Here is a 24,767-nt window from a genome sequence, read left to right as displayed (position 1 = left end):
CAGCAGGAATAATGAGGATTATATCCAGATACTAACGCACCTCTTCGTCAGTCACCACATTTCGATTGCTTAGAATTCGGCTCAGCTCCAGCGCAACATCTTTTAAGAAACAGATCCGTTGTGCAGACTTCTCAACCTGTGAATTTATGACTCGGTGACGTTTTTCCGGCGGAGATTAAGCAGACGTCTAACTTGGACTGTGTAGACTCCGCGAAGACTTCCGTAAGCCTGTGTGTCGTGATCATCTCCCTCTGTTTGCGACAGTGATGGAGGTTTAGTGTTGGCTGTGGACGGACGATGGAGTGAGTTATGAAGATCCATAGTTTTCATACACGGGTAAGGTTTGCGATGTATTTTCTATATTATTGGTACACTCTTGGCTGTATTTACATACATATATATATTTTTTAATTTGGAGTTAGACTTTGATCACTATTTGAGCTTGATCAGCTGGAACATTATATTCTGCGGAGCGGAGCGGTGCTCTGTGGCTAAGGATCTGCGCCTGGGGCTGGAAGGTTGCCGGTTCAAATCCCGCAGCCGGCAGAGGAATCCTACTCTGTTGGGCCCCTGAGCAAGGCCCTTAACCCCAGCTGCTCCAGGGGCGCTGTACAATGGCTGACCCTGCGCTCTGACCCCCAGCTTTTCTCCCTGTCTGCGTGTTTGTGTCTCATGGAGAGCAAGCTGGGGTATGTGGAAAAGACGGATTCCTAATGCAAGAAATTGTATAGGGCTAATAAAGTGATGCTACATGTTAAATGTTCTGTATGCTTGAAGGTGGTTGCAGGCAGTGATGGGTATTTACACGCTTTGACCATGAAGCATCTTTTGAGCGAGAAGCGATGTGGTTAATGCGAAACTGTCCTGATAGCTATAGTATAGGATACCTATAAATAATTGTTGGTAGCCGATAGATATTTTTATGGTCTCTTTTATCACTGCACCTGGATAATAAATCCGATCTAGGACAGTAGTGCACAGCAGCACAACCGTGTGTTTGTAGATATCTAAAACTCTTATGATCAGCCATCCCAGAAACATACTCCGAGCTAAATAATAAAAGCTGTATCATCCGTCTAATAAGCTGTCGATACCAGAGTGGTTATATGATCCTATTACTACACTGACATTTTAGAAGGGCAAGCAACAGCTGATGATGTATTTAAATTTTATTGAATTCTTTATTTAAATTGATAAGGGTTTGTAAACACATTCTCTTGTACATTGGCAATCCCGTGAGTATCCGTCATTACAGAAAAACACGCTCTGGTCTGGAGTTCGGAGCCCTTTCTGAATAACATACGTATGTTATTAATGTTTATTCTGAGATATTAACCATCAATCTTCTTCTGATTATGTCGTTCTATTTTAAAAACAGCATTGATTACGTCCTCAATTGTAGCCTTACTGTAGCATTTTGGGTGGTAAATTGCTCACGCATATATTGGAGTCATATGCTAGCTATTATGGAGAGTTATCACCAGTAACACCATTCATCATACCATTCTAGTATTACTAGAAAACGAATGGCTAGTAAATCAGAAGGGAGAAATATTTCAATATTTATTGATATAAATAGTAAGGATGCTTACTCTTTAGAACATAGGATACTAAGCTCTAGAGGAACAGGTAAAGGTTTATTCCAAGCTGAAAAGAAAAAGAGAGAGTTTCGGTTATGGAGCCTTCTTCTCACTATCAATATAGTGAGGTCAACATAAAAGTAAGTTTCTTGTTGAGGAGTAGCAGGGAACAACATGAATCGGCTGGAGTGCTGTTTAGGAGCTAACTGTGAGCTTGAATTACAGTTCTCCATTGGTGTAAGAAAACATTGGGTTTTTCCTATTTACAGTTTGATTCTTTTATAATGGAGCTGACAGTATGCCTTTAGTAAAAAAAAATGGTAATAAGCTTGTATTTTTAAATAATGTGCAAAGCTAACATCTAGTTCTTTTTGTTGTATTACATAGTAATTGAAAAGGATCAATGTGGATTTTAAGTTCCCATAACTGATAAAAATTATTTTTCCCTCTTGATCCCTTTTTAAAAGTGTTAAGTGTTTAAGGTGTGAGGTTGGTCACATGGTTTTGGCATATTGCTGTGTAGGGCTCTGCCAGAAACTCTTGTCATCTAGCAGGATTCACCGACTAAAAGTACAGGCTGTTTTGGATGTCTGGTACTGAGTGCATTGGTGTCATCACATGGTTAAGTGACTCTGAAAATATTTGTTTTTTATATTTTAAATACTGTATACTGATTTGGTGTCACTCTCCGTAAAACTGTGAAACATTTCCATGGGATGGTGGCGGGGGAAGAATGACCATTTTTTTCCATGGCTAACAAATCATATAGTGTGCAATGGTGAGAAGTTGAAAACAATAGTGAACAAGTGAACAAATCAAACTCAAAGCAAGATGCTGTTGCCTATTGACAACAGTCAGCTCCAATTAAATTTAAACTTATTTACATAACATTCCTGACTGCATGGAAGTTATTGAAAACTACATGCTTTGGGGCATTCACTTAATTTTGCTAGTTTGGCTTTCCTCCATTTTAAGCTCTTTAACCTATTGGTGATCAGAGCCTAAAGTCTTTTTTTCTGAAAAAGTTGCTAAAACATTGAAAGTGTGCAATATTGTAATGATGTTTTGTAGCAGATTTTTTAAATGATTCAGACTTTAATCATTGCCTTTAAATGCCTGAATTTGTTAGAATGTTTTGAGCATAACCTTTATCACACAAGGTATAGCTTGGCTACTTGTTGTGGGTAAACTTCCCTTCTTCTTTTACCTTTTGTGAATCTGTTGAGAAAAATAAACCAGTGATTTTTTTAAGTAAATATAATTAAAGCTGTTTTTAAATGCTGCATAACTTTGTATTTACTTGAGAACCCTTAAATTGAATTTATTTATGCTGTTTTTTTCTTAAAATAAAAAGCAGATAACCACATTTGTGCAAATGTCTTTGTACATCAGTCAAGCACAATCTGTACAGTAGGAGTTTCCTACACCAGTCCACAAGAGCTGGTGAGGGGTTCTAAAATCATAAAGAATTCCTCAGATAAAAACATGGAAGATAAGTCATTAGTACAATTAAACAATGAGGAATTTAAATGGAAAAAGAATAAGAGTCCTGTAGGACCTGCGGAATTCTGGAAAGTATAAGTTATGCATTTCACTGAAACTTTGGCCTACAGAGTAACCCAGGGTTGTCTAATACTGGATGGTCATTTTATCCACAGGTTTTCATTCCAGCTGAGCTCTTAATGAACTGCAACAGTGGGTTACCAATTTAACTGGACCAATTTAGCATCTTGTACCTATTCATGTGTTTCTGTTTTTAAGGAAGAGACTTTGAAAACCAGCAGACATACTGACCTTCCAAGGACCATGACACCCTTTTTAATAAAATCTTTGTTGTGTTCCTCTTTCTCCCGTAGGATCAGCCCTTCACCCCCTAAGCCTAGTGAGGATGTTTCCAGGTCTTGCCCGGAGACAGTGGCATGTATTCTGTCAGTTCTATTTGCAGCAGCATGCCACTCGAATCTGCCACCCTTGCCATGGTGTGTTTTTCTTTGCTTTCTGCAGTCTGAACATTTCCATTAGCATTTTGATCTTTCTGGTTGTTTTGATCCTTATTATGAAATGTTCACATTTTGAAGGGCAAACAGGCAATACCAAATGATGAAAAGTGTGGCCTCATGTTAAATGGCCCTACCCTATTGAAATAAGCAGCCTTCATATGAAAGCAATGTACTGTCAACAGAATTAAAAGTGGGATGTATTGGAACTCCATCTATATTTCATAACTTGGATCTTTGTTTCATTAAGGACTTGGTACTGCTAGTAAGTGATATTAGGAAGCTGATATTTAAATCGTGGGATACAATGTAAGAAAACTTGACATCTCCACTAATATTTTGGATCTTTGGTTTAATATGTCAGGCTCTGTGTCAGTAAGAGACTTGTGCCTGACATGCATAAAGTGAGGAAGCATCTTCTGTATTATTAGAGTGAGCCTGGTATTTGTGTGTTTTTTAGTCTGATAATAATATAATATGACAACCATTAGCTTATTACCAATTATATTTGAGTAAATGAATATTCACTTACATTATACATTTAGCATGAGAAAAGTAGAAAAACTACAATGAAACTAAAATGCCCATTTAAAAAAGTACATCAACATTGATGAGTTATCTGATCTGGTATTATCATCCTAAGTAGAAGAAAATGGTGTTCACATTTTTAAACTTTAATTTTATTATTATCAATATTAGGAATGGGAATGACAGTCAATATTAAACTTTAACACTACAAAATATGCTGCCTTGTAGAAGACACTAAGCCTACACATATGTGATACTAATAGCGTAATGTAAAACTAATAGCATTTTCACAAACTGCCAAAATGGATTTAGAAAGGGAAGGTCTTGTCTGATTTGCTAGAATTATTGAACAAACAGTGACAGTTGACGAATACAGTAGAATGTATTGGGGTATATGGTGTGATATATTTATATTTCCAGAAAAAAAAGTCATAAAAGGTTGACCCTCAAATTAAAACCTACATCTGTCCAAAGTAGTGTATGCATTTAATTCACAAACTGATTATGTAAACTCATCTAAAGAGTCACAAGAGGCTGTGAAGACAGTGTACCACAGGAATTTGTTTTAGGCTAGATGCACTTCCTGACCTATTAATTCAATCAATAATTTAGACACTGATGTAGTTACTTAACTAGTTAAATTTGTAATTGATATAAAATAGGGTATAAATTATATAAATTAGCACAGACATGGACACTTAGCAAATGTAGTTTAAAATTGATAAATACAAAGTGACCCCCACAGGTTGTAGATGCATATCGCATTTCTGATTTTGATTTGCAGGGAGCTATGCACAAAAGGCATCTGGTGTTTAATGTAGATTTTAATTTCCTTGCCAAACCAATAGAGTGAAGTAACAAAAAGCAAATGGTGCTTTGGTTATGGCAGGCCAGCTGTAGAAAGATTAGTCCTGCAATTAGTGGCCAGTAAATGGCCCCCAATAGTTATATTCTGTTAGACTCTTTTCAGACTTTTCAGACTCTTTTCCACATGACTCTGGTAAATCAAGCTAGAGATTTATTTATTGCAATAAAGAAAGGAGGACAGACGTAACTAGCAGCTCCCCTCTCCCAAAAAAAAATTATAGCCTCCCCTCCTAAAGCCAGGCACATGGCACCGGTACAGGTACAGAAAATGATTCCTGAAGGCAACATGGAGGCATACCTACAAGCATTTGAGAGAACAGTAGAACGGCTCCGGTGAGATTGCAACCTGGGGGCCAGCATAGTTACCCCTTTCCTATTTGGCAAAGCTCAGAAGGCGTATTATGACTTGGACAGCACTGCCACCGACTATGAGCGTCTCAAAATGGAGATTTTAGCCCAGGAGGGGCTCACGACCCACGTCCGGGTGCAGTGTTTCCTCGGAGCATTACGGTCCCCACATATTCACTCGCTCTCAGATGTTCGACCTCATTTACCTGGCCAAAAGGTGGCTGGAACCAGACACCTTATCCCAGAACAAGGTAGTAAAACACATGTATTACATATGTACTTTAGACATCTATCCCCTGCAATACGGCAAACAGTGCCCAAAGCGACCCAGAGACTGTGGACGACTTCATGGCCACTTTAGAGAGACATCTTGCCGCGGTAAACATTGCCAAAGAAAAAGAGGGGGCAGCTGCTATCTGTCGGGGAACCCATCAGGAAGGCAGTAAGGCGGAAATGAAAGCCCAGGATGGCCATCTCTTTTTCCGCAACGTAACTCCAGGGAAGCACAGTGCCCGCCAAGTTGTTCAAGATTTGCCATGGAGGGAAACGAGGAAGAACAATGCCCCTCCAAAGACATGCGGATGGACTGTTAACATCGTCCGTGCCTCCCTGACAGAACAACTCGGAGGCTGTCTTCTAGCTGACCCCGCCCCTCTGTTAGAAACGATACTCCTGAATGGGCACTCACTGCAAGTCCTAGTGGACTCTGAGAGTGCACTGCGTCTCATGTCCCCAGAGGTAATCCCGCCTAACCAGGTTGAGGAACAGCGAAACATTCACCGTTGGCTGTATCCATGGGGAGCAGAAGAGTTGCACCAAAGCAAGCTTGAAAGTCTGCCTACGGAAACAAAACATCTGGATCCATGCTGCCGTAGTTCCAGGGCTGCTGCATCCACTTATTCTTGGGAAGAACATTCCCCGATTTAAAGAACTTTTTGCCTTGCCACACCTCCGTGAAAGCATGTGATTAAAAAAATGAGAGGCCGCTGAGGTGAAAAGGGTAAAAACAGAGGTCATCTGCACACTGTCTAAACACGGTGGAAAAGAGAAACCTGTTGAAGGCCACCAGAAGCACTCAAAATCCTTCATCATCAAGAATGACCTCCTATGCCAATGTAATGGGCGGAACTGGGATAGGCTTCTAGTCCCGATGAAGCACCGACAGTTCATACTCTGACTGGCTCATTCAGTTCTGCTGGGAGGACATCTCTGGGTAGACAAGATGTGCAAACGCATTTTAAAAAGGTTCTTTTGGCCGACATATGCACTGATGTCGGGCGATGTTGCACAAATTGCCCTGACTGTCAGCTCAATTCGCCAAAGCTCCACTAACATGCACTGTTGTACTGCCTTCCCATTATTGAAGAGCCTTTCATCCGTATTGCCATGGATCTCTTAGGTCCCCTACCTAAAACAACCCGGGGCACGAATACATATTAGTCACTGCTGACTATGCCTTCCGGTATCCAGAGGCTATACCCCTTTGAAGGGCAGTCAGCAAAAATATTGCTAGGGAAATGGCAAATTTGTTCACTAGAGTCACACTTCCTAAAGAAATCCTAACCGACTAGAGAACACCATTTATGTCTCGGCTGATGCAGGAGATCGCAGAACTTTTGAGAATAAAATTTTTGAGGATGTTGCTCTATCACCCCCCAGACCGATGGCTTCTGGGAGAGGTTTAAAGAGACTCTAAAACAGATGTTAAAGAAAGTATCTCAAACTGGGGAAAAAAGGACTGGGATCTGCTCCTACCCCTGTTAATGTTTGCCATCTGGGAATTGCCCCAGGCCTCGATGGGATTCTCCCCGTTTGAGTTTATGGAAGACAGCCCCAAGGAATCCTCAACATACCTGAAAATCCAGGGAGACTCAACAGCTGGTTTCCAATAACATCCTGGATTATGTAAATAAATTCCAGGAGAGGTTGTCCCAGTTAAAACTGGTAGTGGACCATCATTTCAGTGAGCCACAGGACAGATAACAAAAACGTTATAATCGCATCGCTCAACTTTGCACCTTTCAGCCAGCGGACTGTGTAATGCTACTACTGCCTGCTCCAGAGTGCGAGCTTTATGCCAGATGGCAGGGCCCCTATGAAGTTCACAAATGGATAAATCCTGTAACATAAAATCTATCACCCTGACCATAAAAAGAAGAAGAACCTATATCATGTAAACCTCTTAAAACCATGGCATGAATATAACACTGACAAGGGTGTTCCTTCCTTACTGTCTTGTGCCTGTAACTCTTCAGCAGGTAACGCCGTGACTCTTTCTCCACACCTTTCCCCAAGCCAAACAGGGGAAGCAACTGCTCTATTGTGTCGGAACCAACACCTCTTCTCCATCCTGCTGGGGTGAACAAACCTCGTCCGTCATCACATCGGGATGCCACTTGGGGTCGTTGTGAGGGTTCTGCCCTATAACATCCCCGAAGCAAAATACGAGGAAATCCGTAAGGAGGTTCAGAAGATGCTGGGGCTGAATGTGATTGAAGAAAGCACTAGCCCCTCGTCCAGCTCCGTGATTCTGACTCTCAACCCCGACGGATCCTGGTGTTTTTGCAACGATTTCAGGAAGTTAAATTAAGTGTCTCGATTTGATGCATATCCTATGCCCCGGATTGATGAGCTCCTAGAGAAATTTTGGAAGGCTAAGTAAATAAAACTAGATCTCCCAAAGGGGTACTGACAGATATCTATCCACGGCAAAACCTTACACTGCCTTTTCAACACCTTCAGGTCTATCTCAATACAAGGTGCTTCTTTTCAGTCTGCATGGGGTTCCTTTCAGTGTCTGATGGATCGACTGTTGAGGCCCCGCCTTCAGTATGCAGCTGCCTACCTGGACAACCTGTTTATATTTAGTGAAGGCTGGGCTTTCACATCTTGAACATTGTTAGGCCATCCTCTCTTCTTTAGATGAGGCAGGGCTGCATATCAACCCAACATGGAGTTGAATTGGGTTTGTATCGACACGATACTTGGGTTATGCAGTGGGTGAGGGTCAAATATGGCCTCAACTCAACAAGATCAAGACAATTGGAGACTGGCCAGTCACCAAAAAGAAGATGAAGGTGAAGTCATTTCTGGGACTGTTTAATTATTACCGGTGCTGTATCCCCCAGCTTGCTGAATGGGCTGCCCCCCTCACAGATCTGAGGTGTACCTCAGCTCCTAAGACGGTATGTTGGACCCTGGAATCTGCTTTAGGCCTTTGCCAACCTGAAAGATGCCCTATATCAGAAGCCCGTCTTCAAGGTGCGGGATTTTGGAAAACAGTTCCTTCCACAGACCCACGCATCGGAGAAGGTGATAGGTGCCGTCCTGTCTCAGGAATTGAGTAGAATATCCTCTTATGTTCCTAAGTAGGAAATTGCTTCTGAGAGAACAGAAATATGCCGTGGTTGAAAAGAAGTGTCTGGCCCTGAAGTGGGCAGTCGAATCGCGACGGTATTATCTGCTGGGCAGGGAATTCTCTCTAGTAACTGACGCTCCACTCACCTGGATGAAGGCAAACAAAGAAAAAAATGCCAGAGTGACACAGTGGTTCCTTGCCCTTCAGCTGTACCAGTTCGAGGTGAAACATTGAGCCGGAGCCGCTCATGGGAATGCTGATGCCTGGTCTAGGAGACACAACCTGACTGCTTAAGGTGGACCACTCTAAGCTGGGGGGAGGGTTGTGTGACACAGTGGAAGGAGTGAAGAACCTAATTTGAGTGACTATGGACCAGCTCCCTACCCCCTCCATCCCATGGAAAGGCAATCTGGAAAACCCACACTGTTACAAAGATGAGCAAACTTTTCTTATAAAAACATACATTATGATTGGACAGTAACAGTTTGTTATAATATAAGGTGTAAACAAGGTCAGAAAGTTAGGCAGTTAGGTAAGCCTTGAGCAATTTACCAAGACCTCTAATTAGCTAAGAAACCTGTTCCGTTTTGTGTTGTAAAATCATGCATAGGATACTTGAGTTATGCCGCCATTCAGGAGAACTTGGAGAGATGGCCAGCTGTGAATGTAGGTAAAGGTATAGGTTCCTTCAGTTCAAACTGAAATTGGTAATAATTAATTGGTAAAAATGTAAAGATGTCATCCTGAAGCTTACAATGCATTTGTAAAATTTATATGACTAAACCACCTGGTACCAAATTCAGGTGTGGTTATAATTAAAATATAGGCCAGGCAAAAATCTGGTACAGAAAATGTCTGTTTATTGGTACCACTCTTGTTCCAGAAAAAATCTTTACAAAACGGAAAGACAAAACTTTCAAATAAAATGGCTAACTGCAGTTATACCTAAAATTTTCTTGCTAACAAGTTTTCAATTCAGATTAAAAAAAAATGTCCATGGTTTTGCCACTTAATATTATCAGAGCTTCATGTGGGTCCTAGTAATATAAAGGAAGTCTGAGTGGGGGGAAAAAATAGTTTCATCCAGTCATCCAGCAATGTCCCCCTGTAAAAAAATAAAAAATAAAGCGCCTCCTTAAACTCAGTAACTAGTTGTACCACCTTTAGTTGTAATAGTGTAACCACATGCTTCCTGTAACTGGTGATCAGCCTCTTGCATCGCTGTGAGCTCATGTCATCAGAGTACAAATATGTAAAGCAGCCCTTCATCACAACCTCATTTAGAATAGTGTTTAATTTTTTCACCATACTACAAAAATGATATTGTAGTTTCAGACAAAGATAAAAATAATGTTCTTAAGGAACTTGTCTCTTCAATGTAGAGGAAATGTGATTGACAAGAGATTTGATTTAAGTATGTAAGATTTTATGGGGTACAGACAACTGTTACTAAAGGCGCTTGTTTCACCCCTTTCAATATTTCACAATTTGAAACTATAAAGGGATTCATTTAGTACAGAAAATAAGCACTTATTTACAATTTGCAAAATTGTGGGTAATCGGAACTCGCTTCTTAGACTGGTTCAGAACTAAAGGTTCTTTTAAAAAAGGGCTGGATTAAATTAATTTAGCTAATAAACTACCAAAGAAATAAGATGGGCTGAATGGCTAGAGTTTAATCTAGCCACTCTCTTTGGAAGATGGGAGGAAACTGGTGCACCTGTTGAAACCCATGTTAACACTGGAGACCTTGCAAATATCACACACCCAGGCTAGAATTGAATACAGGACCCAAAAGACCACAATATCTTTAATAATAATAAAAGATAAATAAATATAATAATTATTAAAAATAATAATAAAAGAAACAATAGTAACTACAGGATCCCACACTTATTTACTGATAAAAAGACTTCCAGTTCTGAATCTGCAGTCAAATGTAATATATATTCATGTCAAAGTGAGTTCAAAATGGTATTAATGCACTAGAAATTTAGGTAGTCTGAAGTGGTAAACACAAAAACCTAATGAGAAATTTAAACCAGTACAATGCCAGCAATTTAAGGGTGCATGCAAATATTTTGCTAATGGGAAGGATTAATGTTTATGAAACAAACCCCATTAAATTGTAAAGCAACATGGAAAAGAAGGTATTAAAATATATTAATATTTAGGAAATATTAATTCTGTTTTTTTTTATTCTGGCACAGGGTGGCGAAACAGTAAAAATGTCAGAAGCCTCTGGTTTAGTTTTCCTGACAGCCGGGAATCTATATTAGCAAAAAAACAAGTACATTTTTTTTCCACGTCTGGCACACCGAAGGATGGATCTTTTCTGTCTGGGCCAGACAAACTGGCTGCACAACCTGCAAATGAGCCAACAGGTAACTTATTTTTTTATTGTCTAGTTTAAATCCAGAGTAAAATTCTGTGAATTACTTTTAACTGCTTTATTACCACCAGATACTTCAAAATTAAGATTGAACATTGTCTGAAGACCCCAGAAACATAAATATACCTTACAGATTTATTCATGAATAAATCGTGAAGGGCAGACTATTTCTCTGGCCATATACAGTATCATTAGATGCTGATGTGTCACTCCTAGGACTGTGGCAGTCATTAAGGTCTAGGATGGATCTATACCTTTTGCTATTCTGATATCTCATATCGATGGGTTTTGGGGCAAGTATGTTTTTGATCTCCATGGATAGTGACTATGAAATGTGGTAGTTTAAACTTGATAAGTTTTCCTTTTGTTTAATTTGTGTGATATCATACACATGTCATTTACTCAGCTGTAAAAACCTCCAGAAGATACCGATGTTAAGTTAAAAAAAGTCGCTTAGCTGCCATAGCCATAGACTAGCCTGGATTCATAGCAGAAAATGTGAACTTATTCAGAGTCTTGTGCAGGACAAAATGCAAATGTAGTATTACTGCAGGTAGATGACATTAACATGAAGGCCAGTCAAAAAGGGTTAGAATACTCTAAGTAATGTGGTACCAGAGCCAAATGAGGTAGCAGAAACATTCCTGAGAAGTGTGTTAGGAGCAGAATGGCAGAGCAGGAAAAGTATAAAATTCAGGAAGTGTTCAGGAACAGATGGGTTGAGATATAAGTAATGAAACATAATCCCCCTTCTTAATTTACATTTTCCTACCTGAAACAAATTCTCTGTTCCCTCACATATTAATAATCTCTAAAAAGTCAACTGCCTAAACCTTAACCAGGGAATTACAATTGCCTGGGAGAGGTGAATAATATGCCTATAACAGGCTGCCAGCCAGTGTCTATCTAGGAAGCCACAGCTGTAACAAATTGATAGTTTAGTGCATCAGTTAGTGTGGCTGTGGGCCATCCTGTATTTATGGCCAGTCTGACTTCTCTGTAAGGACTTCACAGCCATACGCACCACAAAATGAGTGCAGTGGCTCTTTCAGGGAGCAAGTGTAAAAGAAAACGAGTACTGCCATGCCCTTCTTCTTCTTACACAGTCAAGCATTTAACAATGTCTCCTTGCTTCTTAGTTATATCATTGCTATAAAAGATAAAGACTTCTGACTTTGAACTTTGGTTTTCCAGATATTAGTTAATACTTCTGGGAAGCTTATTTAAGGGTTATCAGATTATTGAAAAATATATTTGAAAGTAAGCCCCGACTAGCTCTGTTAGTAGAGCACGAGACTCATAATATCAGGGTAGTGGGTTTGTGTCCCACAAGGCACAAGGTTCTCTAATAACTCATACTGGGCAGCAGCAGTATAGGGCAGTGTTGGCAGCGGAGGATCTCGTTTCTGTGACCACTATCTGTGCAGAAGAAAGGCCTGGCAATCTACTTCCGTATCTTGCCCTGAAAACTTTATGGGTAGTTACGGGAGGAACTATCCATAGGTTCGCCATGAGTCGACTATATTCCAAAGTAACACATTTTATTGGCCTAACAGACTGAAACCAAGACGCATTAAATTAGAATGTTTTTTTTTTATTTATAGATTGTAGCCTGTTTTCAGCTGTAGTGATTCTGATGGTTTCAGAATAAAATCAGATTCTCCTTTAGGTCTGCTCTGCTGGGTTGTGCTTCTCAAAGTAAATAGTCAACTATTGGCAACAAGGAGCTATCGAAATACCTCTGGGATAAAGCTATGAAAGGCACAGAGCAGGATATGGATATAAAAAAGTCATTCCTCCAAAATGGAAGATTGAGCAAAGAGTAGACTGATCACATCAGAGGCTACAAAGAATCCAGCAGCTTTGAAGGACTTGCAGGCCTTTATGTCAAAGAATTGTCAGTGTGCACATGTCACAGTAATATCCCAAGCTCTTGACAAAAAGATAAATGTGCTTAAGTAGCAATCAGAGCCCTGGCCTCCATTCAACTGAAAATCCGGAATGATTTGAAAGTTGCAGTCTATTGAGAATCTCCTTGCAATTTGACAGAGTTTGAACACACTTTGTCAAATCTACGTATGCTACGTTGGTCCAGACAGAATTATGACAGTAATTCAAGCAAAAGGTGCTTCCACAGTTTATCAATATACCTTCCTTTTCTGTTTGGCCTATCTGTCTGTAGAAGAGTACTAAATCCATTTGTTTACAGTAGAAATTTGAAATTATGTTCTTTCATTCCTTTTCCTCCAAAATCAAGACAACATCTTCCCAAATGGAAAGTTATGAGTTTCAAAGATGATTTAGTAAAACTAACTTGCTTTTTCTCAAGAAGATATGGAACTCAGGAAAGAACCACACAAAGAAGTGAAAAGCGAGATAAGGAAAGTAAAGGAACAATAGAGGAAAAAAATAGAAAATACTATGGCTATGGGAAGTTCCAGCTTGGCATGGCAGGGTATTAAATCCATGACCAGTATCGCCCACAACTGTTTGAGTAGTACTGTTCCTGTGTTAAATGGCATGGTTGGACTACAGCTGGTAAATGATTTAAATGTGTTTTACACCCATTTTGAACTGAAACTCAGAAACACCCCAACTTATAGTGCTGACCTTCCAGAATCTGTTGAGTCTATCAAAATTAATCCAGCAGAGGTGCTTAAGCAGTTTTAGAAATTTAATTTGAGAAAAGGCGCAGCTCCAGATAATGTGTATAGAAGGTTTCTGCAATTTTGTCCAGATCAGCTGAATGATTATTTTCAGTTTGCTTTTTCAAATGTCCTTAAATCTACAAATCATCTCTCCTCTGTGGAAAAAGTCCATTATCCCTGTTCCAAAACTGCCAGGTCAACTGAGCTTAACAGCTACAGGCCAGCTGCTCTTATATCTCTCCCAGTGACAAGCCTGTAGAGAATCAGAAAACACACACAGGACCTTATTGATCCCTTGCAGCTTGCATACAGAGAAAGGAGAGGGGTAGACATGCAATACTCACATTATTATATCTGGTCAATCAGCATCTGGGTAATGCAGAGTTATTTGTATGGATATTATTTGTTGACTTTTCCTCTGCTTTTAATACAATACAAACCGTATTGCTTGCACAGAAACTCTTGGAGAATATCAAGCTAAATAGTAACTTGATAAGCTGATGGGTCCTAATCTTTTTAACAATTAGGACATTCTCTAAGCTTCTATTGGATCACCACAAGGCTGTGTTTTGTCCCCCTTTACGTTTTGTATACTAACAATTGTAAAAGACAGCTCATTAAGTTTGCTGGTGGCACAGCCCTGGTCATCTTATTAAGGGACCTAAAAATCCATCATTCACCCATTCTAAATGACTATACTAAATGGTTGGATGAATTGTCTTTGCAGTTTTAAAATCAAAGGAGCTGGTCTTTGATTTTAGGAAACAAGCAACGCCCTTTCAACCTACTGTAATTAATGGTCAGATTGAAGAAATTGTGATGACTGCAAGTACTTGGGGCTAGTCATAGACAAAAACTTGAGTTGGGACAAATGCTGTGACACCATTTATACAAAAGGACAACATAGGCTCTTTTTTCTAAGGAAGCTAAGCTATTTCAAGAACCATCCTATCACTTTTCTACAAGTTCTCGATTCAAAGTGTATTAACATTCTGTCTCACTTGCTGGTTTGGTAACATCAGTACCATTGATTGTAATAGGCTAGAAAAACTAGTCAAAATAAGTAGCAAATTAATTGGGGAAAATCAAATTTAAATATCCTTTACAAACAGTAGCAAAGAAAGCAAAGTGTATTATGGATTGTCTCTTAACTCCTTCACTGCAAGTTCATACTTCTCCCATCTGGAAAACACCTCTGTGTCCCCAGGTGTAATACTAAAAGACACAGGAAATCTTTCATCTCCACTGCAATATCTCTTTCAGATAATGTATTGTAACTATCTTACTTACTTCTTTGTTGGTAAAATGTTTTCCGTCATTATTTTGTTATGTTGGGAGTGTGCTGTAAAACACATTTCCCCAATGGGACAATAAAGCTTGAATTAAATTGAAGTACTTAGGACCGGTGATGTACAATAGTTGGTCTTACAACCAACTATTGTTGGTTGTAAGACCAACTATTGGTCCAGAGGTTGGCCTCTGGAGAGGGAGATTACACTTCTGTCGCGCCCAGGCAGGCAGGAGTTTGCAGTCCTCGGTTTCCCTCGGACACAGTAATCACAGTGATCACATACGTCCCAGACATCTTAGAACGTGCTTGGGATGTTTATGCATTTGTCCTTCATTTTCTCAGTCATCCCATCAATCATCCAATCGATCTCCCCATTAAACATCCCTCTATAAAATCCAAAACAGCCTCTGGAACAATTCTCTGACATTTAAGCTACTTCGGAGTAGTGCAAGTCCAGGATTGTCCTGTGAAATGCATTAACCCGAATCTAGAAAGACAAACCCTGTAGCTCCTGATCTGGAACCCGACCACCTGAACCCTGACATCTCCTGGGAATACCAAAGCCAGTCCAGCACCACTCACATTCCAGACAGCTTGAATCCTTTCTAATTTAAATCTCCGCTTTCCCTTTGTCTCTGGCGATCTCTGATCCCCTTCCACCTCAACTATCTCTGCCAGTTGTCAAAAATTGCAGAGTCCTGCAGCTGGCTCTCTACCTGTCAGCTTCAACTTCACATTTTTTTTGGAATAATGGGCACATTGGCAAAGTGCTGATATCTGAGGTGAAAGGAACTACATTTCAAAATGCTTTAGTATCATTTCACTTTAGTCATAAGTGCCCTCCATAATGTACTATTTACTTTTCTGTTTTTGTCAGAAATAGCCAACATCAGTCACATCTTCAAAATCGACATTTCCATGTGTCCTATGTGATCTCCTTGTTGGAAACCACAACATATCTCCAGATTTACTTACAGATGATACATATGACAGATGAGATGGCTTACTTATTTACAGATGATAAAAGGAAGCAGTGCCCAACATTGTGTTCTTATATGTAAACTGAATCTGGCTTCCTTGTGAAATGTTTTTTTTATCGCAAGTTTAATTTACCCATTTATCTCGTCTTCTCGAAGATCCGGATGCGAGTTTGTTTTACCTGATGGGGATTTATTGATAGTGTGACTTGCAATAAATTCTTTTACACATTTTTCTGTGTAGGTGTGTGTGTATACGTATGTGTCTAGGCAATGCTGTAATTTAAAAATGTTGTAACAGACAGCCTCCGTCTCACTAGATGAGCTCAGTTCCAAGATGGTTCGGACTCGATTCCAGTTACATTTCATCCAGATCAACAGCAGGCTACACTACCACTAATGCTGCAAACAAGCTTTTTCCTAGTGACTTCAGTCACACTGTACTCGCACAGCAAACCCCCTGCTGCTTTTATGTGGCTCCATAACAGCCCTGAAGTTGTCAACTTTCACCTAATACACCACACTGCATCTGAGGCAAAACCACAATCCATTCCCATAGTTGCTCTTGTTTTTCTCTCATGCTCAATGCCTGTATACAATACACATGCCTCCTTTAGTGATTCTTGCCTTTGGTCAGCCTAGAACACACACAGACACTCATATATGCAACTTCCTATATGCTTCAGGAGATTGACTGTTTCAGAATGTAAAGATTTTGGAATAATGTTTCAGTTTGACTTTCAAGAATGGAAAATACGGCAAAGCCTACCATCAATATCTTTACCTTCTGTTTATTTTTAGGACAAGGAACGTCAAACACGGGAGGTATTGCAAAAGAAACAATCCAAGTGAAAGGTAATGTCTACAGACACCAAAATCTGGCAAGCCGAGGTTAATGCTATGCTGAAGAGTATGTAGTCAAAAGAAATATTTCAGTTTCTTCAGTAGCGTATACTGTAGGTAAAGAGCAGTGTTATGAAGCAAAACCGTGAGGTAGACAACAGAACAAAAATCTGAAAATGGATAAGGGAGGTGAAACAGGCATTAAAGAGAAATCTGGGCAACAAATTCCAGGGCTGACCTTGAAGGCAGCAATCTATAAATGAATTATAGACACAGGTTAGTCATTATTTTGCAAAGCACATCTGTGCATTTGTAAATGGCAGGGCACTTCCTTCAAGAAATGCAATTAAAATTCCATACCAGTATCTGTTAAGATGCCTTTTGGGTAATCGTGGAATGAATCAAGGGGCCAACTGTGTGAGCTGTTGGAAAATGCCTAGTGGATGATGACTGCGGATGGTTAAGGGAAGTGTTAATGAAGGCTCTGCAGATTAGGTAGAATGAGAAAAGTGGTACCAGTTGAAACGTAGTTTCATAAAATGGAGACGCTTTATTTGGTGACTTAGAAAAATGAACGCTTCACTCCCTCCACCTTCTTCCTCCTTTCTCTTATTTTAAAGCACTGGTTTTGTAATTAGCCTGTTGATTGAGGTCATGCTCCCAAGCCTGCTTTCCACGTGGGTGTACATTTGGGAAAGCAATCTGATGCTATGCATGTGACTCGCATACTAACCAAATTTAAAGAAGTCTCTGTTTCCTGTACTATAAAAGTCTCATCAGTACACAAAGATTTTCTTTGGTGCCAGAGTTACCTCTTCCTCCTCCTCTGTCAGAAGAAGACCTCTGATGTTAGATTGCTATGTCGGGTGTAGAGGATAAAGCCAGTGTATCTAATAAAATCATTTTAAAATTTAAAATGTTGTTGCAAAACTCTCAAATTAGACATATTTCATTATTAACATGTTTCTTAGTTACAATAGCAGCTTAAACAGATACTACATGAATGCTTGAAGGATATTAGAAAAATACAGAGAAAATAAGATTTCCAAACATTTTTATGGAATATTAATATAATTAGATGTTTTTTTCTTTCATAAATTGTCTCAGGTTCAGCATTTTCTGCTTGCTATTTATAGTGCATGTTCTCATTTTTTAATATAATATCTTATATCTTGTTTGTTTTTCATATTTACTTAGCTTAATGTGCCATATATGTGCCCATTTCTTGGTGAAGTCTAGTTCTTGCTTTATTTCTTACAGTAGTTTTGTATAATATGTAAATATAACAAATTTATTAACTACACAGGAATATGATGGATAAAGTACATACAGTATGTCCCCAAATGTCCCAACAATAATTATACATGTATATTGCTTGGTCATAAATTTGCCAAATTGACATTAATTTATTTGCAAAGGAAGAATAGATTAAGACATAATATACAGTTTGATTTTAAAAACACAGACATCTAATGTTTAGGACATTTGATATAAAAATACTATCAAACAATTTGTACACCATTTAAAAATGGCGTCACTGTTACACTAGGATTTAAATACTGTTACGTCTTTGAACATGCTGTTGTTATATAATTTGTTTAGCAATCGCACATTGAATGAAAATAAATATGAAAGAAAAAGGGAAAAGTCATAATTTACATAAGTAAATAAACCATCAATGTACATGCACAGAATTAGTTGAGTGGCTACTGTCTGTACAATAATGGTGGTTCTCATTATTTCAGAATAAAATAATGTTTTGTGAGGTTCCTTGATAAGGCAGTGGATTTTAAGCAAAGGCTCATGCATAAAGACTAAGGATGTTTTAAAGCTAGTCAAGGGTAAAGTCATTGAAGAGCACAGTTTGAAGAACAGGGTACAAACAATTTCGATTTCTGGATATCCCTTTAAACACATTTGATTCAATAATCAAGAAATGGAAGGTGAATTGTACTACCCAAATGATGCCTAGATCAGGCCATCCCTTCAGTTACTTATGCAATCAATAAATTTCAAGTTTTAACATTCAGGTTTTGAATGAAATATGAAGTTTAAAAATGTTTATGTAGAATTTTGTAACAAAATGTTACACCATGGCAAGGGTCTGAATACTTTTGCAAGCCACTGTACAGTAATGTCCAGGTAATGGAAGGATGTCAGAGGTCTCTATGTGGACTCTCATTTAGACTGTTCTTTTTTATTACCTTTTCTTAAAGTGTGGTAGTAATTGAATAGGTTGTGCTATTTTCATGTCATCTTATTAAACTGTCTTTTATTTTGTTCTCAGTCAGAGCAGTCCTGAAGAAGAGGGACTATGGTTCTAAATACACTCAGAACAACTTCATCACTGCCGTCAGGGCCATGAATGAGTTCTGCCTCAAATCAAGGTAATTGGCCATAAGACTGTTAAAGGAGAGGCAGGCACAAGTTGAAAAACTGGACAATATATATTTAGGCAGATATGCCAACATGGCATGAAAAGGCGCAAAGCACATCTCAATTTGTTTAAACAGTTATTTTGAGTAACCTTGTAATATTTGTTTTTGCAAGCTCAAAGCATCAAAAAGTGGATGATGATTAAATCTGGTCAGCTGGGTAAAAATGTGATAACAGTCAAAAGGCTCAAATAAAAATAAGAGGGTTCTATAATGATACAGATTTGTTCAACGTAATGTGGGTTGAGTGTATCCTTTTCTAATAATAAACTGACCTTCGTCTTTTGTATAGAGACACAAAAGTATTGTTTCAACCCTTATTCTAAGGTAGTTCAGGTGGGTGGCTGCGTCAGCATGTGTAGTCTGCAAAGGAACAAGTAATAGTTTTATTCCATGTTGAAAAGAGAAGAGAGAAAACAACGTTTCGGCTTGAGGCTGTGATGCCTTCTTCAGGTGTGAGAAAGAGAGGGCAGACAGCAAAGATTAAATCTGGGTTTAATTAAATTAAATTAAATTACATCAGACTGATCTCTCCATCTCTGTTCTCAAAGAAGGGTTTCTCAACTCCCATAGCAGAAAGACTACAGAAACTAAATTCACACCTTCCCCCTTCTCTCAACAACCGACTTTTTTTCGTGTAATCTCCATTCTCATGCCGGTTTTGACTTCTCACCTTTCTTCATACCTCTCCACTTTGCACTTCCTGAGTGGCCTCTGCCTCTCTCCTCACCCAGATTTTGTTCTTCTGTGCTATTTAACCTTTGCTGTCTGCCCTGTCTTTCTCACACCTGAAGAAGGCTTCACAGCCGAAATGTTGTGTTTTCTCTCTTCTCTTTTCAGCATGGAAAAAACCTATTACTTGTTCCTTATTCTAAGATGGCTGAAGTCATGCATCTGTATTTCTATCTATTTATATTGTAAATGTGATTCAAAGGAGATTTGCAATTTCACTGGTTCTCTTAGTGATCTAGAACAGCTAAGAAAGATCCGCCGAAGGAGCCCACATGACGACACAGAAGCTTTTACAGTGTTCCTGCGCTCTGATGTGGAAGCCAAGTTAGTAATTTTTAAAATGTTTTAAATGTGATGGATTCTATGTTGTTTTTTTGAGGAATTATAAAAATACCAGTTGTTGCATTGTAGACATAAAGCTACTCTTGATTTGAAATGCTTTAAAGGGATCCAAAAAACACTGCTAAAAAAACCTTTAAAGTTATTTTATTCAAATTGTTTTTAATAATACCACAATAAAGTTGCAGCTTAAGCCAGGCACAATTTCACTTTATATCGGAAATTTATTTTCTACCTCCTATTAGCAAATTTTTCATGTACTTCGATTCCAAACTACTTTTCTGCTTTGCCATGTTTCCTTTGATTAATTATTTATGTGTGTATTTATAAGAACATCAGTAGATAAAAATATTATTATTAAAGAATGAATAGCTTTCTTGGCATGAGTGTTTTCTTTTTAAAGAGGCATTTTATGAAGTTCTTTACAGAGTAATTTGATTTGTCATTTCAACAGGACATCCTAAATATGTTTAAGGAGCTATTATCGGAAATTATTTTAGTTCTACAGTTTTAGCCTGAGTGTACAGTTAAAACATGTATGTATTGGGACAGTAAAGGGGAATTTGTCATTTTTGCTGTGTACTATCGAAATTTGCGTTTCAGATCAAAAGAACAATATAAAGCAAAACTTTCAACTTCTTTTTTTGTCTGTTATTTTGCATCCATATTTAGCCTGTTTAAAATGAGGTTTAAATCGGTCATTGTTGTGTTCAATCTTCTCATTTCATGTGAACAAATGTACTGGGACGAATGGCTGACGGATGTTTCTAATTGCTCATATGTTGCATGTTGCATGAACACCAAAGAGCTGTAAATGTATAGCCTTAGTTCCAGACTTGGGAGTTTAATTTTTGGGTCTGCCACTTGAGTTAGAAGGCATAAATCAAAATAAAGACTAGAGAGTTATCTATGATGGAAAAGCAAGTAATTGTGAAGATAAGAGCAGCTAAAATTCCAACTTCAACCATTGGAGAAATTGGACATTACAAATCAAGAATATTCATTCATCTAAAAAATTAATTAGTGGAGGAGAAAGCAATTGGCAAAGACCAAGATTGTTTAAGGAAGACAACAACAGTTGATGACAGAAAAATCAGAGCTGTGAAGACAAACCTAACTTAAATTATCTCAACTCTATGTGCAGATGACTTTGACAGGAGAATTACAAGGGCTGCACTGCAGGAGACAAACAGAAAGGTCAGAAAGTGACAGAAAGGCAGATGTATGGAGAAAGAAAATCCAAAGCATACCACCTCATCCATGAAGTATGGTAGAGGTACTGTCATGGGCATGGGGAATGCATGGATGCCTGTGGAACTGGCTCACTGCTTACAGTTTATTGATTGTAGCAGTAGAATTAATTCTGAATTCTGAAGTGTACAGAAACATCCTGTCTACCCATGTCCAGAAGTATGCCTCTAAACTCATTGGTCGGTGATTCACCCTGCTTCAAGACAATGACCCAAAATAAACTTAAGGGAGTGCATCAAGAGTCTGGTGATATCAATGGGTTGAAGTCTTGAAGCAATCATTGCATGTAAGGGGTATGTGACCAAATACTAAATTTACAAATGTTTGAATTAATTTGTCCTAATACTTATGCTGATCTGAAATTGAAGGTTTGAGAACACAAAAACATTTTTGTTCTAATGTGGTTTAACATGTACGCACAAAAACATAACAATAAAAGCTGACATTATTTACTTTTGTCTCATATGTAGACAAATGATTACAGCAAAATCACCAATTTCACTTCACTGTCCCAACACTTACACTTTTCCAAGTATGTTTGTGGAGGAAAAGAAAAATTATGAGAGGAAAGGTCTCTGCTGTTAATCAGAACATGCTAACACAAGACATTTGAAATGTATCACTACTGAGTTTTCTTTTAATTTCAAAGAGAACAACAGTGTTTAAGCTGAAGTGATCAGTTTTTTGTTGTATATACTGAACATCAAAAGAAACACAGCTCTATTGAGCTATGAAAAATAATTTTAGTTTTAGAAAAATAATGTATGCTTATTTTGAATAATGTTAAATTTTTGGCTAATTTTAATTAACTGATTCATGAATGACTATGATGCATTCAAGCATCGTGCACTAAATCACCTCATTAATGAGAGAATTGATCGGTGATAAGGTGAGTCAACCTGTTGAATGCCAAAACAAATGCACCCCTCTTATTGATAAAACCTCTTTGTGCAGTCTTTGAATGTCCTTGTGTGTCTGAACAGGTAATAGACAGTTGTATGCAAAGGTTTGGACACCCCTGGCCAAATTACATGTTTTGTTGATTTTCTAAGTGAAAAGAAGTTAACACAACCTCTGCAGTGAACAAACTTAAATTTGACATATTTCAGCAAAATGTAATGTACAGTTACTATTTATTTGCTGTATTTAACAGATTGAAAAAAATAAAACAGTAAATGTGGCGTGTACAAAAGTTTGGGCACCCTATCAGTCAGTACGTGATAATACCCTCTTTGGCAGAAATCACAGCCTCCAAACATTTCTTGTAGCCAGTTGACTTTCTTTCTATTCTTGCTTTAGGTATTTTTTCCCACTCTTCCTTGCAGAATGCTTCTAGTTCAGAAATATTCTTTGGTCATCTTGCATGCACTGCATGTTTGAGATCTACCCACAGATTTTCTGTGGACTGTGAAGGCCATTCCAAAACCTTAATCTTTCATTTCTTGAAGTAATTCATGGTTGATTTTGAGGTATGTTTTGGATCATTGTCTTGTTGTAATATCTAACCTCTTTTCAGCTTCACTTTCTTCACTGACTATGGGACATTAGCTTCCAGGATTTGTTGATACTTAGTAGAATCCATCGTTCCCTCTACCTGCACAATATTTCCTGTGCCACTGGCACATAACCCCAAAGCATAATAGATCCACCCCAATGCTTAACAGTTGGCAAGGTGTTCTTTTTTTCGGATGCTTCTTCTTTTTTTCTCCAAACGTACCTTTGGTGATTGTATCCAAAGAGTTCAATTTTTACTTCATCAGACCACAGCACTTGGTTCCAAAACACCTCTGGCCTATCTAAGTGTTCTGTTGCATGCTTCAGACATTGACTTTTTTGATGAGATCGCAGGTGAGGTTTCCTTCTGATGACTCTTCCATGCAGATCATGTTTGTGCAAGCAAAGCTGCACAGTGGACTTGTGCACCACTACTCCTTTGCCAGCTAAACCTTCCTGCAGTTCCTTTGCAGTGATTTGGGTTTTTGCTTTGCATTCCTGACCAGTCTACAAGCGTTTGTATCAGAGATTTTTCTTGGGTTTTCCAGATCTTGTCTTAACTTCAGCAGTTCCCTTTAAGTTCCATTTCTTTATGACGTTTCAGACTGTGGAAAATGCAGGAAGCATTTAGATATCTTTTTATAGCCTTCCCCTGCTTTGTAGGAGTAAGTTATCTTTATTTTCTGATCCTCAGTCAGCTGCTTAGTGGTTCAAAGAGTCAGAGAATTTATGAAGCTCTGGAACTGTCATCACCTTACTTAAATTAAGGCCTAACGAGTCAATTAAGTTCTGAGACCTTACAAAAAAATAACACTAGTGGATCAACTGGAAGGGTGCCCAAACTTTTGCGCATGCCACATTTACTGTTTTATTTTTTTTAATCTGTTAAATTTAGCAAATAAATAGTAACTGTGCATTAATATTTGCAGAAACATGTCAAGTTTAAGTGTTCACTGCAGAGGTAGTGTTAACGTCTTTTCACTTAGAAAATCAACAAAACATGTAATTTGGCCAGGGATACCCGCACGTTTGCATAAAACTGTATGTAATATATGTAAAACAATATATAAGCAAAAGCATGCCTATCAGATGTGCTTCTATTTTTTATTCTTATTATTCAGCCCCATTGATTAGAAATCAGTCATCAGAATAATGACTTTACCTGTGTCATATTGGTTCAATAAAATGCTAGAATACCAGGTGCAAAAACAATTGTCATTTTCATACTAACTTTGTAAATTTATTGCAGTTATAAGTGAGAAGTTTCAGTTGATGCTCAGCAAATATTTATATGCTGTTTTGGCTGAGAAAAAGCAGAACTCCTTGTCTCATAATAGTGTGCCTAAATTATATTTTTTTCTGTTTTAGAGCTTTAGAGGTGTGGGGAAGTCTAGAGGCACTAGCCAGAGAGCGCAAACTCAGAAAGGAAGTGGAGAGAGAGTTTAAAGAAAGTAGGTGCATTTCAATTATGTAATTATCTAAAGCTTTTTTTAGGCTTTCCAGATCACAACACACCACCTACGTGAACACAATACCAGCTAACTGTTGTAGATGAAGTGAGGTTTTAATTTTCTGTAACAATCAGTAATTGTTACGATAAATTGTGAGAGTATTTGATAACCATTAGCAACCAATTAAGCATAAATACAGTTTATTGATATAAAACCTAAATATTCATAACAAACAA

General features: G+C 38.3%; 1 protein-coding gene across 3 annotated transcripts in view; it reads left to right on the top strand.

The window, feature by feature from the left end:
* slc30a9 (solute carrier family 30 member 9) overlaps window positions 1-24,767 on the top strand; it is a 96,874-nt gene that overhangs the window by 1,017 nt on the left and 71,090 nt on the right. For 2 of the 3 annotated variants that reach the window (XM_088917263.1, XM_088917347.1), the window contains 7 exons: window positions 265-336; window positions 3,437-3,559; window positions 10,889-11,062; window positions 16,788-16,841; window positions 19,117-19,216; window positions 20,228-20,320; window positions 24,449-24,531. In XM_088917263.1, coding sequence (XP_088773389.1) covers window positions 3,469-3,559; window positions 10,889-11,062; window positions 16,788-16,841; window positions 19,117-19,216; window positions 20,228-20,320; window positions 24,449-24,531 — 595 coding nt within the window. In that variant the 5' untranslated portion in view covers window positions 265-336; window positions 3,437-3,468. Of the gene's footprint in view, window positions 1-26; window positions 337-3,436; window positions 3,560-10,888; window positions 11,063-16,787; window positions 16,842-19,116; window positions 19,217-20,227; window positions 20,321-24,448; window positions 24,532-24,767 lie in introns of those variants that run through there. The other variant, XR_016091100.1, reaches the window with a different exon arrangement.

Source organism: Atractosteus spatula, chromosome 1 (assembly GCF_055471065.1).
Source record: "Atractosteus spatula isolate fAtrSpa1 chromosome 1, fAtrSpa1.hap1, whole genome shotgun sequence".
NCBI lineage: Eukaryota > Metazoa > Chordata > Actinopteri > Semionotiformes > Lepisosteidae > Atractosteus > Atractosteus spatula.
This window is presented reverse-complemented; position numbering and strand designations above follow the sequence as displayed.